The sequence below is a fragment of the Chelonoidis abingdonii genome, chromosome 16 (assembly GCF_003597395.2).
Source record: "Chelonoidis abingdonii isolate Lonesome George chromosome 16, CheloAbing_2.0, whole genome shotgun sequence".
Classification (NCBI taxonomy): domain Eukaryota; kingdom Metazoa; phylum Chordata; order Testudines; family Testudinidae; genus Chelonoidis; species Chelonoidis abingdonii.
Genome location: NC_133784.1, coordinates 2,279,871 through 2,302,166, shown reverse-complemented (window position 1 = coordinate 2,302,166; position 22,296 = coordinate 2,279,871). Strand labels below are relative to the sequence as shown.

At 42.4% G+C, this 22,296-nt stretch overlaps 1 protein-coding gene across 6 annotated transcripts in view; it reads right to left on the bottom strand.

Moving 5' to 3' along the window:
* SH3PXD2A (SH3 and PX domains 2A) overlaps window positions 1-22,296 on the bottom strand; it is a 395,650-nt gene that overhangs the window by 80,459 nt on the left and 292,895 nt on the right. For all 6 annotated transcript variants that reach the window (XM_032786083.2, XM_032786085.2, XM_032786084.2 and 3 more), the window contains one exon: window positions 15,982-16,113. In XM_032786083.2, coding sequence (XP_032641974.1) covers window positions 15,982-16,113 — 132 coding nt within the window. The remainder of the gene's footprint in view (window positions 1-15,981; window positions 16,114-22,296) is intronic.

Below are 22,296 nucleotides of genomic sequence, written 5' to 3'. Positions count from 1 at the left end.
CATCCCAACTGCTCCTTTGTTTTCTGTCCGTCTTGCACACAAACTTTTTCACTAACCTGCCCAGAGTTACCCATATGTACACAGAACAAAGAAAAGTAGGCAGCACAGGAGAGAAAGTGAATGGGTTATTTCTATCTAGATAGTTACAAAACCAAGGCCTCTCCAGACGTTCCTCCTATTACAGTGACCAACCCCCACTAAACAACTGAGTAAGGCATTTGAGTTAAGGTGTAAGCTATTCAACACTGCTACTTACAAAGGATTCTCACTTCCCCCTTTATCGTCAATCCCACTTTCCCTTCAGGCCATTTCACTTTTATTTTACAAGTCAGGAGATAAGTAATTCTGACCTCTGTATTTGCCTCCTACTAAATCCTATGTACTAGAGTTGCAAAATTGCTTTAAGTGGAGACAGTTTAGCCAATGTATGTCAATGCTTAGCTGAAGCAATTCAGCCTCTCTCCTGCCAATTCACTGATAAGAGAAAACACTAATAAGGTTCCAGTGGAGAAACTGGCTCCAGAATTAGACCTTATAAGTGCAAGCATAGTCCATACACTCAGGACTAGTTAGAGCTTTGGAACAGCTAAGAAAAAAAGCCTACAATTTCATATAGTTCAGGATGACTGGGGCAAACTTCCAGTTCTATCCAATTTACAACGTTGGTTATATTTAGAACTAAAATATAAATAGAGCCACATTTCACTAGAGACACCAGGTCTTGTGAGCTGAGAAGTCTTCAGTCATGAACACAGCTGATCCGAGAAGCAAGCACTCGCCCGTCTCACAGGGAATTCTCTCCCATGTAGAGGTCATGGCAGACGCTAGAGAGAAACACTAGTGACTTCAACAACGATAAAGTTATTTAAATAGATATGCCATCAATATTAGCTAAGCTTGGAAAACTTAAAGTTGACCTGTCTTCCAAACCAAAAATTTACTGCATGATTAGTGAAACGGATTGGAGATGACACTAGGGCTTTAAGCAACAGCTTGTTGTGACAAGGGTAGAAGAGGAGGTTGCACTGCTGTAAAAGCCCCTGGAAAAACGTTACAGCTGACTCAGCCAAAATTCCCACCAGCGAGCACACCCTGAAAGCTGTAGTCATGCCAGCCTTTTGCAAGGCATAGCATGTTTCTACTAGCTGGTCTGGTGGGTGAGCAGGACCACGGCTGTCTTCAGCTCCCCATGTGTTCTGTGGGCAATCAATTGACCCCACTAACCTTGCATATTCCTTCTGCTTTGCAACGTTGGGTGCGTCTGGTGCAGGAACACATGGGAAAGGCTCTGTGGTCCACTTAGTTCTGGCCTCTTTGCTAACACTTGCAGAGTAAGGTGCCAAATGTGGTGCTGGTTTCTGTGATGTAGATAATAATCCACTAGGAACCAGCCTGAGAGCAGTAATTTAATTTCCCCACAAAGGCCACTCACAACATAGTTTCAAACCAGTGTCTGCGAAGTATCCTATGAACTATCCCTAGAGTCATCTAGTCTCTTAATCCCCACCCTTCTCCCCACAGACAGCATTCTCACAGTGAGAGGAAGGGATGGGTTGCAAGGGATATCCTTTGGGGAAAAATGTTTTTCCTTCATGTGGCTGGTCCTCAATCCTGGAAGTTTTTGCGGAGGAGAAAAACAAAAATATCCTTGCCAGTTTCCAACTGAGCAGAACATCTCACACCAAGCCCTGGCTGCCCATTTGTCATTTTAAAAAACAAAATCACAAGTTAAAAAAAAAAAAAAAAAAGCCACACACCGTTGTCTCCTAACGGACACCAAGATGTCTGGAATCACTGGCTGTGTAATTTAACTTGTAGTTAAGGAAAATGGCTGCCTGCTGCTTTTGCTCCTCCCAAATATGATAAACATTCTCACGAGCAGGTGGCAGTCTTGTTCCTCTGCTAAATGGGAGAGTGAGTAGGGATGGGGTGGATTAACTGTTCTGGGGGTATTTTATGCTTTCATGTTACAAAGTTTATTGCCAAAAATAGTCGCACACCTACTCTAAACATTCTGCTCCCTTCCCTAGTTTCCTTGTAGACATTGTTCTACATGTTCTGTTTGCTATTAGATCTCCTTCCCGCAGTACCTTCCCACTCATGTCAGTAAACTTGAGCTATGCATTTTTTCCCCCTCCTGCTGTCTGCAAAAACTGAAGAGACAGGCCCCAGTGGGATTATCAGTCCCACTTTTCAGCCATGCACACAGGTTCACCTTAACTCCTGAGAGTCAGTCTGCATGGTGGATCTCCTCACCAACTGAAATGCAGACTTCAAGAATAAATGGATTAATCACTTGTTTAATCCTAGTGTTTCAAATTCATCCTGCCTAACCTCCAGTGGTAATCCCAGTCTCCTGGAATCAGTGCAATGAGGAGACATCAGCTCAGTCCATCTGTGCACCGTAGATCAGATGAGGAGTCTCCAAGGACCATCCAGGTGCTGCACAAAGCAGCGCTGGCAATTCAGTGCAGCACTCCTGTTCTCATACCCTAAGCCAAAAGTCCAGCATGGTAGTAAACAGCACCTCCATCATTGTGGTTTTTAAAAGAATCCCGTGGCACTTTTCATAAAGATGGAGTATTTTCCCTTAGTGTTCTATGCAGTTTCTTGTTCATACATAATTTCTGTCTGCTTTCCTAATCTTGCCCTGCAGTTTCAATGCACTCTGGTATTTATACTTAGTCTTCCTGTCACTAAACTTGTGTATAATGTTGCTATCCACCCTTTAAAAGCCACTGCTCATCATCCCATGGGTGATTGCATTTCACCAGTAGGTGAAGTCACCTATGCATCTATATTGTTTGAACTTCTATAGAGGGCTTCAAGGCTGTGACAAGCTGAACAGAGTATCAAATCATTTAAAGGACAACAATGGTAGTTGTACCCCATAGCGAGTGAATTCATACACAACACAAATGAAGCGTAGGAAGTGTGTGTCACTATTATCAAGAAATTAAGAACTCCCTCAACACAATTATAGCCCATTTGAAGTTGGTGCCTCATAGGTGAAGTTTTCAGATGTGTCATTAGTACTAAGATACAAAAAAGCTGTCCAGGCAATGAAGGCGGTAAAGAGAAACCAGCCAGTATAATAGAGAACCACGGCAGCCATTTCCATAAAAAACATGAGCCAGAATCACTTTCGTTAATACAACCAAGATCTTTACAATCAAGAACACTAGGAAGTTCAAGTTTCTAGCCTTTAGACAAAAAAACAAAACAAAACACCACACCCAAAAAATACCCTTAACAAATCTCCAATTATTCCATGAATTTAATAAGCAAGGTGATTACTTTTACAGGTTTTGCTTCATTTGAGAGGGCTGAGTAATTGGGGTGTGGGGAAACTAACATAAAAAAAAAAAAAAAGCATTTCTGGTTGTAACTGAAACTTGTCTGTTAACGATTATTCCTTCCAACTTACTGCCAAGATATTAGAAACTGCTTATTTTCTGTACAGCTTGGGGAAAAAACAGTCACCCTATGCTTTATTAATCTTGTCCTTAACTGACACAAATATGCACCTTCATTCTTTTGTTTAGATGATTTTTAGGCCAGGTTTTTCAAACTATCAAAAAAAAAAACAAAAAAAAAACCTTGCATGTGTAATCAGAATAATCACTTTTCTGATTAATAGAACAAAAAGCAGAAAAATGTTAGATTGCCTAGGAGAATCTCTGATTTAACAACCTCACTGGACTTGCATCAAAAGCTTTTTTTAAATATAAGACCAGGGAAACAATGGTTTTTCAGCTGCTGTAACCCTAGAAATCTAACCCCCCCAATGAAATCACAGAACTGACTGGAAGTCCTTAATATCCTCAGATCTTCTTGGAGCTGGTCAGTTTCTTGAAGCATTGCTGAGCTGGTGACCTATTTGGCGGATATAGGAAACCCAATCAAAGTGTTCTAATATGAAAAGCAGATTTTCCTTAGAATCATTTTGCTTTGGGAGGTTTCATGGTTCCAAAATTGTCAATGTCCGTATAAATAGAGGAGGTAACGAGTAAAGGTCCAACAGGGAATGCTATGTGCAATTATTTTTCTTCTAGGTTACCATCCTGGGCCATGAGCAAGAATGCCTAGTGAAAGCTGAGTGCCTTGTGTAACTGCCTACCTACTTGGCCATGAGGGCAACAGTCTAGAATGGAGCCAGTTAGAAGGCTGGGAAGCAAGGAGAGACCTTAAAAGCAAGATCTGGAACACTTAGTTAAGAAGTCGTCTCACTGCATGAATCTTAGAAGACAACAGGATAAATGAGAACTTAATGTCTGTATTCTAGACTGCATGCAGGAGGTATTGTTACTTGCTATGCTGAGTGAGATAAAAGGGTGCGTACGTACTAACAATGCTGCAGTGTCTTTACTAAATGCGATCATTGAGAGGTTTAAAAAGTGAGGTAACAGCGGCCAACCTCTAAACAGGTCTACTGGTTTAATCATTGGTAGGTGAAAGCCACCTGTGTGCACATATTTTATTTTAATATATATTTACAATTCTCTAGGGAGCTTCAAGGCTGGGGCAAACTCTTCCTATTAAGGCTTTAGATATAATCAAATGTCAATAATTTGTTCTCATGGTGCCTACAAAATGACAATGTTTTAAGATTTTTGGCTCTTCATGGAAGGAGTGGGGGAAATCTTGTACAGACCTAAGTGTTCAGACAGTAAGTTACCGTAGACCATGCTGTACAAGGCCTGAAAGGCCAGGAAACATACAGAATATCCTACAGGCTGCCCACTGCTGAGTTGTTTCTCCTAAAGCTTCCCTCAAGAGGGTATGACAGTATTATGGAAAGAATCTCAGCCTGTGGACTCAGGGAATCCACAAGGAACTCTTCAATACTGCAGACACCGGAACCTCCATGCCCAGAAGTGGGTCTACAACCTTCACATTGAGCTGTGATGCCGCCCACTAATAGCATCAAAAGTAGAAGTTGGAGCAGGATATTGGGGGAGTTCCATCCTCATTTGGCAGCCACAAAGTCACTGCTGGGAAACCCACGAAGTCTTATGGGGAACAAGCAGCTCCCAGGCTCCAATTCCCTCCTGCCCCTCACTCACACCACCAAAAAAATGCAAGCTGCTCTGACAGTGCAGATGGGCTTCTGAAAGGAGTTGTACCACACTGAGTTCCAATCCCCACTCCTGCAGAATTACAGCACTTCAGGCATTAATTCCATGATCCTCCTCTGTCACACAGCTGGGAGTGAAGCAAAGAAAGGGCCTTATTCATGGGACTGGAGTCTCAGGCACCTATTAGAGTACGGAGGGGGCGGGGAGAAGACGACAAAAAAAAAAAACAAAAAAAAACTGGTGTTCAAAACACGTGGTGGCTTGCCACTAACAGACCTCTTCACCCAGCTTTGTAGGGTGTGCCCCACAGAAAGAGCTGAAGTCAGCTGAAACAGACAAACACATTCAAAAAAAAAAAAAAAAAAAAAAAAAAGTCAAAAATGTTTGATTTTAAATGCCTCCGTAACAAGATATAATTTGTTTTCTAAGTAGGCTCTTCTGCACAAGCCAAGAGAGAAACACACAAGACCATCAAGATGACACTAGCAGTTGTTTTAAAAACTATTTCCAGAATGAGCTTACTGTAAGAACTGTTTTTTAAAATGAAGCAATGGAATTAAAAGGTGCTCACAGCAGGGGAGAGTAGCGATAAGTAGAATCTCCTGGGAGACGCCAATGCTTTAGAACTTCCTGATCCCATCACCTCTTCTTCCATACCTCTATATTTTTGCCTTCCTTTAAAATTTTGTTGGATAAGCAGACAGGAGTTAAATTACTTGGGGAACAGTCACCAGCTTCCCTACCATAGGCAGAGCTTACCCAAGAAATCCAAGAAAAACACATTAATAAATCAAACATTAGCAAGGCAGAGCTGTTATGCAGAGATGCACTGAGGCTGATCTAAATGGGTGATGCATCATTCTGCATGGACCAACTCAAGCACCAAGCAGGACCCACATCACTTTAACCATCATCATTCTGACTGACTACTTAACTATGACCATTTCTGCTAGTGCAGAGCATGCAACCAGACAGTCTTGGGGGGAAGTGTTCCCGGTAAAAATATTTGCAGTGCATAATAGTGATATCAGATGGTTACAAATGGCTATTAGTTGATTCAACACCAAGGAGTCAGAGGAACTATGTACCACAATTCAAGGTAGCATGACTAGGACTTATGGGACTCAACCTATCAAAGAAAAAATTAGGTAAAAGTCACAATACAGAAAAGCCTCCCAAGGGAAGAGAGGGGAACCACACAGCACTGGTCACTTAAAGTTTGCACAATATCTATTTGCAGAGACAATCCATCATTGGCAGGGGAACAGACAAATCTCATGTTCACCAATATGAGAGTTCATTGTAACTCTCAAGTCTTAAGATTCCATATTGTTCCATCTGACAGATGACATTAATCCAAGTATTTTAATTGATAAAAAATTATAGGGCAAGAAGAACAATGTCTGCTTTATCTGGGATAGACAGGAGAAAGCTCATACCCCACTGCTTTAAGATTCCTGTTTTGTCTTCCTCTTGGTGCATTCCCTTCAGATCTTTTATTCAAAGAGCCATGTTCAAAAAATCCTCAGTTCTTGAGGGTGTTGTGCCAAGATGAAAAATATCACGAGACTGTTGCACAACGAGACACCATGACACATTCAAAACTAACGACTATCTTGCATCACACTGATTTGTCTTTTGCAATTTTGGTAGTACTTTAAAGGTCGAACTGAGATCAATGACTCATTTTGCAAGGCACCATAGAAACACCAAAATAATAATAATAAAAAAAAAAATCACAAGACTATTCCACAACACTGAACCACCATAACACATTACATTCTGACTGTTCATTGTGCACCACACTTGTTTACCATTTGTCATATGGTAGCACTGAAATGGCCCAGCTGAGATCAGGGCCTTGTGGAAGACATTATAGAAACAGAGGGGACGGATAGTACAGTGGTTTGAGCATTGGCCTGCTAAACCCAGGGTTGTGAGTTCAATCCTTGAGGGGGCCACTTAGGGATCTGGGGCAAAAATTGGTCCTGCTAGTCAAGGCAGGGGGCTGGATTTGATGACCTTTCAAGGTCCCTTCTGGGTCTAGGAGAGAGGTATATCTCCAATCATTAATTAATATTAAAAAACCACAGGAAGAGTTTCAGCCCCAAAAGATTTACAGCCTAAGTAGACAAGACATAGAAAGCATTGTTATTCCCATTTTACAGATGCGGAACCAAAGCACAGAGAGATTAAATAGCTTGACAACGATCACAGAGGAGGTCGGTGGCAGAGGTAGGAACTGAATCTAAGTTTTAGTGCCTTAACCATGATATTATCCTGGCTAAACCTGAGTGGTCAAACAAATTCCCCAAACATACACCGACTAAAATAAATGGTTGGAAGAGAAAGGGTTAACCTCTTCTCTTGCATATTTTGTAGACTTTCATCCCGCTGCTTCCAGCTTAAGGCATAGCCATTAGACAGCCTCTCTCCCACTCCCAAATAATGGTGCAGAGGAGAGCGGGGGAAGGACTATTTCCTCCTTCTGACTAGCCAATTTCTGGTGTGCACATAAAGATCTCCTCCTCCCGATTCAGTGCTTTTCAAATACGCTGTTGTAGCAGCATGAAGCCAGTTCCAAGATCCTCTCCAGTGTGGCAACCAGAGCTAAGGACAATAGCACTGCAATCATGAGACAGACACTCAGCAACACTGAGTTTACTCTGGCTAAATGCAGTCTAGACAGCTATAACTGACGATGTCCAGTGAATCCATGTCCTCTAGCTGCTGGGCGCCTGAGCATGTAAAGAAAATGGAGGCAGATCTGCCTATACTACTTAGGGCTGGACATCATCCCAGATTTGCCAGCAATGTTCCCATTTTGAGGGCAAATTCAATCAGCCTAGCTTGAACAACATCAAAATGGTCCTACAATATCCTATGCAATATCATACCATGAGGCTTTTGTCTTGCAAGACATTAAAAGATGTTGATCCTTATTAAGCTACCTAGTTTAGCCAAGCAGAGGCAGCCCTAACGCAGACACGTCTTTCATTTACTCAAAAACTAGATCCCTCCTAGCTCCACACTGTCCATAACTTTATTCTGACAAGGAGTTAGTAATTCACGCCCACTGAGAGAACATATTTGCAACAGGTCCAGGTCATTCAGCCCAAATATTGAAGTGTATTCTTTATCTTCTCCTTTAGTAGAGGGGCTGGACAACATCTAAGGAGTTAAAATGAAAATTTTAGCCAATTTACCCAAGCCTGCACTTCAGGTGGAGACCAGTAGTGGTGCTGAAGAAGGGGCCTGAAAGTCTTTTCATATATTGAAGCACTTCTTGTTCCTATTTTTAAGGAGGCAGATTATTATATTCCAGTAACACTTAAAGGGAATAACTGAGATCAGAGCCCCATTGTGTTAGGCACTCTACACATAGTCGTAATCCCGAAGAGCTTACTGTCCTTTCTAGTATCTAACTAGGCCAGGCAGGCAACTGGGGAAGGGCAAATGGATGCACAGAGAAGTGAAGTGACTTGCCCAAAGTTTAACACAGCAGGTCAGTAGGAAAGTTGGGACTAGAAACCAAGTCTCAAGTCCCAGTCCAGGAGCACATCCACTCAACCATACTATCTCTCATGAAATGTGGACTGGAGGGTAAGCAGAGAACCAGGGACCCTGATTTCCAGAAGACTATGCAATAGCACTTGAGACAGTGTTTGCCATCTCAACAGTAATTCTGCATGCAAATGTATTACACGTACAACTGGTGGATGTGCAATTATTTCATAAGAAACTGTGGTAACTGCATTTGCGAGTTTGCGTGCTGCTGCACATCAGAGTTTTCCCATGAATCCAGCACTTCACCCAATTTACTTCAACAACAAACAAAAACAAAAAAAGGTTACTTCTCTACATAAACTGAAGAAACATTTTGGCTCTTTACTTACTGTTCTCCAGTACTGTATTACAAACTGCAAGCTTGAAGACAGATGTTTCCTAGCATCTACATCAGGGGTCAGCAACCTTTCAGAAGTGGTGTGCTGAGTCTTCATTTATTCACTCTAGTTTAAGGTTTTGATTGCCAGTAACACATTTAAATGGTTTCTAGAAGGTCTCTTTCTAGAAGTCTATAATATATAACTAACCTATTGTTGTATGTAAAGCAAATAAGGTTTTTAAAAATGTTGAAGCTTCATTTAAAACTAAATTAAAAAGCAGAGCCCCCGGACTGGTGGCCAGGACCTGGGCAGTGTGAGTGTCACTGAAAATCTGCTCGTGTGCTGCCTTCGGCACCTGTGCCATAGGTTGCCTACCCCTAGTCTACATAGCACTATCGGGTGCACGGCTCAACTTGTGTTAGTTACACAGTTTCCCTGGTCTGTCTAGTCCTCACCCATTTCCTTCTCCTTCGTTCTGAAGATGTAAGGTTGGGGTGAAAACAGGAGTATGAGACAGAATTTTAGGGATGCTAACCATAGCAAGTTATGAGGCAGGATCTGCAAGAGGAGTGCAAGAATGTACAGCCCATGAAAAGAGGGAGGCAGTTCCAGGAGCAAAGGATAATATGAAAGTTACAGGTATCTTCACTGGTAAAGGCAGGATCTTTGGATACAAGATCTACAGGTCTGTGGAAGCCCAGACACAACAGTGATTATGAACAGGAGGGGGTGGAGCCTTGCCTGACTGTTCCTTGCTCCATATTCTATTCCTAGGGGCCAATCTACCCTGTGCACAGATCATGGAATCCTAAAGGATTAGGGTTAGAAGAGACCTCAGGAGGTCATCTAGTTCAGCCCCCACAGATGGGATGCACTGTGCCACAGAGACAAGAACAAACCAGACCAAAAAACCCCAACACACCCCCACCCACCCCCAAGAGTATTCTAGACAGAAGTGGGTGGGTTGTGGAGAAGAGGGAGGCAAAAGGTCTCCATTAGGGGAGGCAGAGTTTTGGCGGAAGCAGACTCTGTTTAGTCTTAAATGGACTCCTCCTTTATCTTTGTATAGTTTTCCTAATTAAGACTGCATCCATCAAGAAGCATGAGTGAACCTGTGCAATGATAAATGAGAGCATATTTCCAGGTATACATAAAATCCATTAACATTGTAGGGGACAACCATTAAATCTTGGAATTCCTAGATTAGAATGCCATTTGGAACACAGACATTTGAGATAAAGACTTAAACACTCCAAAATGTAACTTCATATTGCCACAAGCTACAAGAAAGGAGCAATTTCCCTTGCCAAAAAAACTCCCTTGGGTCCCGATAAAATTACACTAGCCATAATAGGTTTATTTTACACAGTGTGTGTAATATAATATTGGAAATAGGTCTGCAGTTATGTAATTGCAAAGGAAACAGCTATGGGCTTGTTCAAGCCAGCTGAAAATGCCATCCCATGTTTCTACCACCACAAAAGTAAATCCCAATGGATTATGTATAAAGTGCCCTCAATCCCACTCCTCTGATCAGGAGAGAAGAGGAGGAAGAGCAGTATGAAAGGCGGTTGATCGTACAGTTATACTTAACGGTCTGTCAGGGTTTCCATTACAAATAGCATTGCCACAATGTATAACTTGACCATTTCAAGCCACATCCAAACAAAACTTGGCAAGAATGAAGTTAGCTCAAGTCCAATTTTTTTCCCCTCCTTCCTTTTTTAAGCAAAAGTTCTACATATACTGATTCGGTCATTTGTACTGGGAAGACTGGCAAACAGCAGAAAATTTGCTGCATGGGTTTTTTGGAGTAGTTGATTTAAAAAAACCACAGGAAAAAAAAAATGAAGTCTATCACAGAGCTCAATTTTGAACAACATTCCGCGGGAAGATTTTACTAACATGCATACTCAAAACATTTAACAGATGCAATAATGAGATGGAAAAGACAGTGCCTAGGAAAGCCTGTGGATACAGTTAAGATTGATTTTGAATGTCAAGTGCTGTAATTTTCTTTATGCACATACCTATGGTGAATGATGAAAAGGAAATAACTGCACATACCAAGGGGTATATATACCCCAAATATACACATGAGGTAGGATAGCTTCCATTACACAGAAACGCAGAGGTCAGAGGAAGATCTCAAGACAGATTTTTGTGCATCCCAGGTGGGCATTTAACTTTAAAGTACCCCAATGTCCATAAAAGTGGACACCGACAGCTGCAGTGACACTCAGCATGAAGTGATCCACTGGCTTGATATAATGTGGCTGGAAGGGTCTCAAAAATGTATTCCTCATGCATCTCATTGAGCTTGCATCGACATTGCGATATTAACGGAGGACTTTTCAGGTTTACAACCTGGACATCTCTTGACCTTGCACTGGGCACAGCAATAAAGATGTTCTCTTACCAGACAGTATATTTTACTATGGTTGATAAAAAGAAAGGTGAAATGTTAGGTATGAGCCCTATCCAAAATTATGGGTGTGAATGTGCCTAAACTTTGGGAAAATTAAATTGCAAAGTCTGGATTCAAATTCCATCACTTGTCTATGGAAAAAAAACCATGTTGCTGTGAATGTTGTCTTTGACTATTTAAGTGCAACACATGATTACTCATTGATGGTAGCCTCCCAGGGATCCTCAATTCTGCTGAGATACCAAAGTAGTTTAGCATACACTATCCAGCATTGACCATTTGATGTGCCGAGTTTGTTCAATGCCCATGAGTTCTGATAATGGAGAGCACTCAGCGAAACTTACAGAATCTCACAGGTTTAGGCCCAGAGGTCTCGTCCTTGATTGTTACCTTGCAGCGTGAATGTTGTATTCTCGGGTCACAAGAGGAAGCTTTCTAAGGGCACAGTGGTTAAGGTCTACTATAGTTAGATGCTAAATCCCAATGGCCAAGAGATTGTAATTAGAACTCATTAAGGTTGCCACATTCTGTTTTCAGTTCACCTGATGGTCGCAAAGTATTGCTAACCTTGCCAGAAGGGTATAGATACAGAATGTGGTATCCCTAATTCAGGCTCTAAAAAAAGGTTGGAGACCACTGTTCATGCCCAAGATCACTTTTTGAATTTAAGGGCAACCCAGGCTCTACCCCACCCTTTCCCTGAGGCCAAACCCCTTCCAAGGCCCTGCCCACCTCTCTCAGTAGCTTGCTCTCCCCCACCCTTCCTCCCTTTCACCAGGCTGCAGAAGGGGTTTGGGAGGGGGTGTGGGCTCTGGGCTGAGGGGTTCACAGTGTGGGAAGGGGGTTGGGGTGCAGGAGGGGGGTGCTGGCTCCAGGAGGGGCTTAGGGCTGGAGTGTGGCCTCCTGCTGGGCAGCGCTTAGCTTTGAGGCACCACTGACCAAGGTAAGGCAGGCTCTCTGGCAGTTCCCCAAAAGGGGCCAACGTGCCCCTCGGGGGGCGGGTGGGAAGGAATGTGGCTCTGTGCGTTGTCCCTCTCTGCAGGCACTGCCGCCAAAGTTTCCATTGGCCACAGTTCCCAGTTGCTGGCCAATGGGAGCTTTGGGGGCAGTGCCTGCAGAGAAGGGCAGTGCACAGAGCCACATGTCCCCCTACCAAGGGTAGTGAGGGTGTGCTGGCCACTTCCAGGAGTGGCGTGGGGCTGCAGCAGGCAAGGAGCCTGCCTTGGCAGCAGGCAGCCCCGCTGTGCCACCAGAGAGATTGCAACTGACTGGAAGAGTCCCCAGGATCGACCGGTCGATCGCAATCGATGGATTGGTGACCACTGCCAGAAGGTACCCTGGTATGACTGCTGGCAAAGGACAATTAAAAGCTGAAGCTCAGCCAAAGATTAACAAAAACAGCACCATATATAAAAAGCTTTACTTCATAACATTGGCATGCAAGATACAGATCCATTCAGCAAATAATGCTGCCTTGGGCTTTTTACCAAGGGAAAAAACGGTTCGTTTACAAAGCTCCTCTCTGAGGGGAAAGACCCATACACCACTTGATATTTCTGGGTAGTATCAACACAATCCTATTGGGACTATTTTGATTACAGTGATTTAAATGGGGAAAAAGAAATCTAACTAAGCACCACTAAACCAGAGCCGGACGTGCACTGTATGGGATTTTACATACTACATTAACAGTCTTTCGTCAAAAGGTAGCAGGAAAGTAGTAAGGATGTCTAATGAACAAGATGCTCAGTCCGATAACTGTGTGGTTCAAACTTTTAACCACTATCCAAACTGTTTGCGCATGTCGGTTGTTCAAAACTAACATCATTTCAAGTTACATTCAGACTGGTTTACTAGGTTTTCACCTGGACCAGAGGGAGAGAAGTGAATCTACCAATCAGGGTCTGAATGAATCCAGTTTGATTGTATTTTCCACACATTTACCAAAGGCACATATCTATGGATTGTATCTTTTTTTAAAAAAGGTCCAATAATCCAATTTTCTTTGGGTTTGTGTAATCACACTGTCCTGAAGAAAACAAATCTATATGCCAACTAGTGATGGACAAGAGGTTTTAGATAAACTAAAGTCAAATCCAAACGATCAGCCACAACTCACCAGAATTTCTTGGGGGAGAGGAGGTTGTTTTGAGTTTGAAAGAAGTCTCAATTTTTTTGTTGGCTGCTTTTCTTTTTTGTGCAACTTCTCAGCTTTGTATTCTCAGCCAACTCAGAAAACACAAGATTCCCTGGAAAAGGCCATTCCTGTGGTATTTCCAACCTGGCCCAAGCCAGGAATTGCTGAAAAGTTTGAGATGAATTTTGTTTTTGGGAAAGCTGCAGCCCAATTTGTCAGCCAGGGATTTAGTCGAACATCCAGACCTAATGATGCTTGCCCACCACTAATCATTAACTACCTCTGTTCCTCAGGAGAGTGACTATAAAACTACTTCAGTATCTCTCAGTCTTTTTAGGTCAGTGACCGAGGACCCCCTTGTTCAAAGTCAAAACCCTTTACATCCCACTTACACTTTTGACTTCTTTACTTTTATAGTATGCGTAACACTAAGCCTGTAAAAAGTTGTGTGGGTTTTGAGACGTTGACATGGAATACTTGACCATGAAGAGTAAGAGTGTGCAGGGAATAGGGGAGAGAAAGAGGGATTTTCCTTGCTTTAGATTCCCCCCTCCCCCAATTATGAAGGTTCAGCTTCTTACAAACCCCTCTCTGCCAAACTGGCTTTCCTGACCCTCATGGGGGTAACGACCCACCGGACTATTCTATTGGACTTTAGAGATAATTATTTAAGAAGGGACTTTCACCCTAATCCTTGCGATTTTACTTCAGTGAGTAAATGGAGCAGGATATGTCTCTAAAAAGGCACCTTTTCATAGGAGTTGCTTTCCTGACCATATAATCTCACTTAACAGTGACATTCCATCTTAGCAACAACCATGATCTTTAATACCATATGAACTGTGTTTCCTCAGCACAACAGGGAAGGCTGAATTGGAATTCCCCTGTTTTTCTTGCTTGAAACCAGACACCCTTGAATTGCTGAACAGTCCAAGTCTTCTTGGTGGTTATTTTTGGAATCCAAAATAGAGGAGAATGTACCATGAAGGTGAAGGAGAGTTGCCACAATAAGGGGCCTACATACTGCCCTTGGGATGCACCTGGGTAACTCCCATCACTTGGACAATTAACTGAACCCCTATCTTAACACAATCAGCATAGTGGCTATTTTATGGCATCTTTTCCTCCTTCACCCATAATCAACTCTTAATACGTAGATATGTGCTCCTTATTAGTGCCTCCTTATTAGTTTTGCAAAAACATAGTATTGTATACCATATGGCTTCACTAGCAAGCGTTGGCGTATTTTCCAAACACACACGACACCTTTAACACTGCTCTAGTCACCTGGGAGGCTAACAGTTCCTCGAGTGCATCACTTGCACATACTCAGATTATTAGTCTTCTGTAAAATTGCAGAACTGCTGCCCAGTGAAAATATTAGTGTTCAGGACATACAGAAATCACTCCAAACCAATCCGGAGTCAACTTTGAAAGAGCGGATGTTTGACACAGATCAGGACATTTCTCTGTTAAAGCCTGATGCTCAGAAAAGCTGAGCATCCACAACTCCCACTATTGGAGTTGCTGGTGTTCATCTCTGAATATTAGGACCTTGGTCTGTGAATATACCTAGTAGTCTACAATCGCTCCTCTGGGTAAGACATGAGAATATAAGTCTTTGAACCCAAAATCTTAGGCAACCGTTTGGTTTGGTGCGTGAGGAGGGGCCAGAGGAGAGGGGGCACGTGCAGAAGCAAGCAAATTGGCACGAGTCTAGCCAACAGTTAACCTTTTCAGTGCTACACATGTACACAGGCTTCTGAAGCATTTCATTAGAGTGTCTGAAAAAAAACAAACAGACTTCCAGGAGGCAAAGCTACTACACATCAACCTTTGACCAAATCACTTCCCAAAATTTCATCTTCCGAATGGTAACTGGTTATTCTAGGAGCAGCACAAGAAGGAAATTTTATGCCTGCATTGCTAGCAGGGAGGCTCCCATTCTTTGCCTGAAAAAGGCCACGCTAATACTTATGCAAGTAGCAATTTTAAAGTTTTACTGAATCTACCCAGTCTCTCATCCCTTTTACGGTTTGGGCCAACAGTCAAGCCAAGTCTTCATCCCAGAGTAAGTTTTAACAGTCGTGTATAAATCCCCCCCAAAAAACAGTTGTTAGTAATGGAAATGCTGACAAACCCTAAAAAAAGTGACAGCACGGCAACGTATTATTCTAAGAAGTATGTGCACAAGCTGTGGAACCTTTTCTCCTCCTGCCTTAGTTTTCTGTTAAAGTACATTGGCTAATTAACAAACAAGCTTACAAGACATTCTTACAGCAGAAGGCAACATTTTGGCCCCCAGCCCAAACCAACAGGGGGAAACTTCAACATCCTCAGCCAGACAGTACCAGATGGAGCTAATGTATAGTTACATGAAGTGATGAGAGAATGAAGGAAGGGAACGAACAACCAAACTATTAGAGAGAAAAATAGGTACAAGTGTCTCACCACTTTCGTTTTTCTCTATTACGTCCACGACTTCCCCAGCCTGAAGGCTGATCTCCGAGTTCTCCTGTTTCTCATAGCTGGACACCACCACATACTGCTCCAGGATCATAGGTTCAGAACTAGCATCAGCACCTGGGGAAGGGAAAAAGCAAGCTGTAAGCCAGCTTCCAGCCATGGCTCCTCGAGAGCGACCTCCGTCCATCCAATTCATGATAGGCCAATTTGTCACTGCCGTCAAGCCAATCAGAACAAAACTTTGGCTCGCAGCATATCCCCAAATGGCTGGCCATATAGAAACAGCTTCCTCTGGCCCACAACCCAGCAGCACAGAGGAACATTAGAGGAAGGAAAAAAAAGGAAAAAAAGTTTTAAGCATAGTGAATTAATCAAAGTTTCATGACGGATTCTGAAAATAAACCTCTTCCCAACATGGTTGCCACAATCCTTGTCCCCATTCAGATAGAAAAATCCCGGGCAGAAGCGGCATAAATCCACAGCAGAGCTGTTTTCCCCCAGGAAATAAAAAGAAAAAAATAAATAGTTCTCCCTTCGGAGGCGCAGCTCCTTCTCCACTCTTGAAGGCTTGAGCTGCAAGTCAAGAGGGGGCTGTGGATGCCAATCATATTCGTGTGCACTACAGCCCTTAAATAGAAACACATGAGCAGGACTGAGGAAGGGAAGGGGTGGAGGAAGGGAGAGAGCGAGGGGAGGGCAGAGAGAGACTGTTTACTTGAAACAGAAGAAAAGTTACAGAGCCAGATTCTTATTAAGACAGCCACCACCCCCACTCCCACCAGCCTTTTCCCAAGCATTTTGCACAGTCGTCCGAAAAAAAGAAAACCCACTACAACAACCCTCCAATTATAAGAGATGCAGAACTCCACATACTGCCTTGTACGAGATGAACAGCGGAAATCTTTACACAGTCTGATTCTCCTTTCCTTTCCAATGTTTGTTTGTTTTTGTTTTTGTTTTTTTTACAAAGTTTGCAAGCTAGCATGAAATGCTTTAATTATTTCAATCTTCTCCGTGCTGGATTTTTCAACCATCAGGAAATATTTCTTCCCTATTCCTGCATATTCCCTTCCTCCCTGCCCCCAACCCCAAACATACCAGCATCCCTCTGATTGGTTTCTTTTGGTTTTCTGAATAATGCAAATCATATGTTTTAAAGCCAAGCTACAAGACAGGAGCGTTCCACCGCTAGGGATGGAGGGAGAGCTCTGTGCCATGTAGTGAGCTGCAGGAGACACAAGAATCTCCCAAATTCATCACTCAACTGCAACATCAACAAAGCGCACAGGGCCACGCCACCGCCGAACGGACAGACACAGAAAGGCTCTGCACACACACCACTGCAGAGAGAAAGACTATGAAGGCGTTTAAGCCAACAGTTCACCTTTTAATTTAAAAAACAAAGAGAAGGATGCTGTCCTTTTGACATAGATCTCCTCCTAAAACAAAGCATCAAGGATTACCTTGTTTAGAGACACTAGACCACGGATTCTCAAACTTCATTGCACCATGACCCCCTTCTGACAACAAATTACTACATGACCCAGAGATGGGGGGTGGGGAGAGAAGAGGACAAAGCCAAAAGGGCTTCAGCCACAGGTTGGGGGCCTGTAACCTGAGCCCCATTACCCAGGGCTGAAGCCCTCTGGCTTTGGTTTCAGCCCTGGGTAGTGGGGCTCTAGCTTTCGCTTTGTTTCTAGCGAGTCTAATGCCAGCCCTGGAGACTCCTTAAAATGGGGTGGCGACCCATAGTTTAGTTTGAGAACTGCTGCACTAGCCATATGAAACATTTGACAAAGCTGCAATAGATTGGAGTCCTAATGGTGTTAAGCACTCTACATAGTGGAGATTCCTGGTGTAATCTAAAGAAACAAGACAAGCAAAAGGTGAGATGGGAAAGTGAGGCAAAAGAACTCTCCCAAGGTCATACAATGGGTCAGTGACAGGACTGAGATAGAATCCAGGACCTCGAGTCTCAGTTCAATGCCCTATCCACCAAACCAGGCAATCAACGGAATATTTAATTCATTGCAATCAGGAAGATCACAATCAGCATGGTACTTACAGTGCCTGCACATCCATCTTTGTTTAGTATGTAAATTGATTCTACACACAAAGTTAGGCCTAAAAATTTCCCTTTCCTTTCTTCTGGCAGGTACATAGTGCCTCATTCAAATAGCATTAGTCCAGGCTTTTCCTGAAACGCAATACTGATTGCCTCTTTGGCCTAGGTTTAAGAGGTTCAGAATAAAATTCCTTAAGTGTGTCCAGCTAAACTACTCACACAACATACAGAGTCCCAGAGCAATTTTTCAGTACATTTTTTAAAAGATTTCATTTTCTTGCCAGTGAATTTTCTGCTCACAAAAGCAATGAGTGGAGCATCATCGAGAACAGGATGACTGACTCCTGATGTGCTTATCAATATGTAGGGCAAAAAACTGTGTGATCATAGGGGACTTCAATTTGAAAGACATGCAACACGAGACCTCCAGTGTAAGTATCAATACATCCTTGGAATGTCTAAATATTAGATAGGACACATTTCCTAACTCAAAAAAAAAAAAATGCAGCCAACATGGAGGAGGGATTCTATACTAGACCCGTCTTGACAGATATATAGAGGAACTGATCAGAGAACTAAAAGTTAATGGTAACGTAGGTATAAGTGATTATGACTGCAAATTTATAAAATGCGATCAGAACAGAACAGAGTTCAGACCAGTGATTATATGGTTTATAGAACACACACAGGTTTAGAGGGGAAGAAAAGGCAGCTATAAAATATAGCTAACCAAGGGGAAGTTAATAGTAATGAATATAAATCAGATGTTAAGAACTTTGATAAGGAAAGCAACGGGACACATATCTACCACCACCAGAGTTAAGGATAAGGAAGAGAGTTTTTTTTGTTTAAGTAGATTAAGAACAAAAAGACCCTCAACAATGATACTGCTTCATTACTAGCAGAAATTGCAGGATTTCCAATAAGAACAAAAGTAAAAAAGATATTCAATAAGTACTTGTGTATGGGGGGGGGGGAAGGCGAGGGGAGACTGATGTACCATATGACAACACTCCTTCCATTCCATTAGCATTTTGGAGGGATGGAGGTGGGGGTTAAAACAGCAGCAGTTGAAGTTAGACATTATTTAAAATCAGTAGGTCCAGATAACTTGCATATGAGAGTTTTAAAAGAGCTGATGAGGAGCTCACTGGACCATTAATCTTAATTTTCAATAAGTCCTGGAACAGTGGAGAAGTTCCAGAAGACTGGAAGAAAGCTAATATTGTGCCAATTTTTAAAGAGGGAGTAAATGGGATGACCTGAATAATTATAGGCCTGTCAATCTGACACTGGTCCCAGGCAAGATAATGGAGTGACTGATGTGGGACTCTATTAATAAAGAATTAAAGTAGGATAATATAAATTAGTGAGACTCAACATGGGTTTATGGAAAAAATAGATTCTGTCAAACTAACTTGATATTTTTTGATGAGCTTACAAGTTTGGTTAATAAAAGTAACAGTGTTGACAGACTGTATTTATTCCTGTAAGGTACTGGACTTGCTACTCCATGACATTTTTTATTAAAAAACCAGAAAGTTAAAATATGGCAATCATTAAAATGCATAAAAAGCTGACAGGTCTCAAAATGTAACGGTAAAAGGGTAATAGCCCTCACGCAGATGTGTGTCTAGTGGGGTCCTGCAGGGATTGGTTCTTGGCCCTATGCTATTCAGAGCAATCTGGACTGGGCACTAGCACACAATATGTGTTTTAATATGCCTAAATGTAAATGCATACAACTATGATCAAAGAATATAGGCCATACTCACAGGATGGGCAACTATCCTGGGAAATAGTGACTCCGAAAAAGATTTGGGGGTCCTGCTGGATAATCAGCTGCACATGCACTCCCAGTGCAACAGTGGAGCCAACAGAGTCAATGCAATCCCAGGGCACATAAACAGGGAAGTCTCAAGTAGGAGCAGAGGTTACTTTACCTCTGTATTTGGCAATGGTGCAACCACTGCTGGAATGCTGTGTCCAGATCAGGCATCCGCAATTGAAGGATGCTGATAAATTGGACAGGGTTCAGAGAGACAAACCATGAGAACAATTAAAGATTTAGAAAGCTTGCCTTATAATATGTTAAAGTAGATGCAAGGAGCTCAGTCTAACACACAGATGATGATTTAGGGGGGATGGGGGGGGGGGAACTTCATTAGTCTATAAGTACACACACGAAGAACAAATAGTTAACAGACTCTTCAGTCTAGCAGAGAAAGGTATAAAACAATCCAGTGGCTATACACTGAAGCTAGACATATTCAGACTGGAAAGAAGGTGTACATTTTTAATGGTAAGAGTAATTTAATCATTGGAACTGCTTACCAAGAATCAGGGTTGATTCTCCATCATTGATCATTTCAAATCAAGATCGTTTTCTAAGAGATCTGCTCTAAGCATTATTTTGAGGAAGTTCTATGGCCTCCGTTATACAGGAGGTTAGATTAGACTATTACAGAGGTCCTTTCTGGCCTTGGAATCTATGAAGTCCAGTGCAGGTAAGTGCTGTGCAAAATGTAATGCCATGTACCTCAGACCAGACCTGCAACACTGCCTGCTATTCTAATCCTAGGCCCACCTACAGTGGGCCAACTGCACTTCTATCCCGACTGAAAGTAACCTCCACTAACCCAGCTCAAGGTTCTCCTGGAAGTGTGTCCATCAATTGTGCAGACATGTGCCTAATTCCATGGTAGTTTTCTAACATGAAGCAATATCCACAGGGGACTAGGATGAGATCACAAAAATCACTTACAATTAAGGTGACCAGACAGCAAGTGGTGTGTGTGTGTGGTGTGAGAGAGAGAGAAAAAAAATAGGCACCTATATAAGAAAACGACCCCAAAATCAGAACTGTTCCTATAAAATTGGGACATCTGGCCATCCTACTTACAATCTAGTCAATATCAGAAACTTGGTAGCCTCTCAGATATTAGATGCTGCTGCTGCACTGTGCTTTGGTAGGAAAGTTACAAGAATAGTAGGGGGAAAAAATACACAATATTTACTCAAGCTACACCATATCTACTTCAAAACAAGTATTTCTTTTTAAGCAAGTTTAGGGCAGATAAAAGCTTGGGGAGACAGAAGTAATCAACCTATAGACCACAGAGCATCAATACATGCTTCCTCACACCATAACTTCCTAAAAGGCCTCTTATACAGTCAGGGCAGGACTGATTTTGCCACAAACTGTTAACTGAGAAAATATGAGTTCTCCAACCAGAATCGCAAGTGACCACTGATGCAACATATTTACACATGCACCTACATATGCAAATTATGAATAATTTGGAGCAATCTGCATGGGAAAGTAGAGATTTGATCAGACAGGGGTACTATTTTTACAGTTCTTGGTGTCAGCCATAGGACTACAATAGTGGATTTTTCTGAACAGTGACTTCCTTTAGGTAATGCACAGTACAGCTCTGTATAGGAGCAACTTTCCTTTCTTAAAGTATTTTGGCAAATTTAACAAACAATAGAAATTACCAGTTCTAGGGGAGGTAGAGATGGACAGGGAGTCAGATAAAGCAGAGACCCATCTCTCTAGACCGTAAATTTTTAGTTAAACAAGAAGTCCAGCACAATCTCGAGTCCAGTGGCAGGAATGGTAGCCATTATGACAACCATCCCTGCTGGATACCAACACAACAGGGCTGCTCCAGGTTATGGTGTACATCGGCAAACACCCACATATTATTCATGGACATTTGAGCCAGAAGACAGATGCCAGAGGAGGAGCTTTGCCAACTGAACTGAAAGAAGTGTCACTTCATGAAGCAGCATTTAGAGGCCTCTTCCTTAACTCCAGATACAGAAGTAAGATCTGGCTACAACAATCAAGCCTTGGATATGCAACACCTGGACTTCCTCCAGTCACAGGTTTGAAACTTGGCAGTTCATCCTTCCAAGGTAGATATCGTAAACCAAGCCCTAAGTACTTGTTTTTATGTGGATCCAGCCTAGGGCTTGTGTACACAGTCCTGGCACAGAGTGCTAGTGGGTTACGATTTGTAAAGAATTCCAACATGTGGTGCCCAAACTTGTCTGCTAAAGAGATACCTAGTTCACAATCCTTTACAAATCACACCTGTGCTCTTGGACCGTGAATGGCCCCTCCCATGATGCTTCCATCTTATGGGCCTGTTGCGCCTTCAAGACCATAACCTGGTCTCCTCTCTTGAAGGAACGGTCTCTGGTATGTTTATCGTACCAGGCCTTTT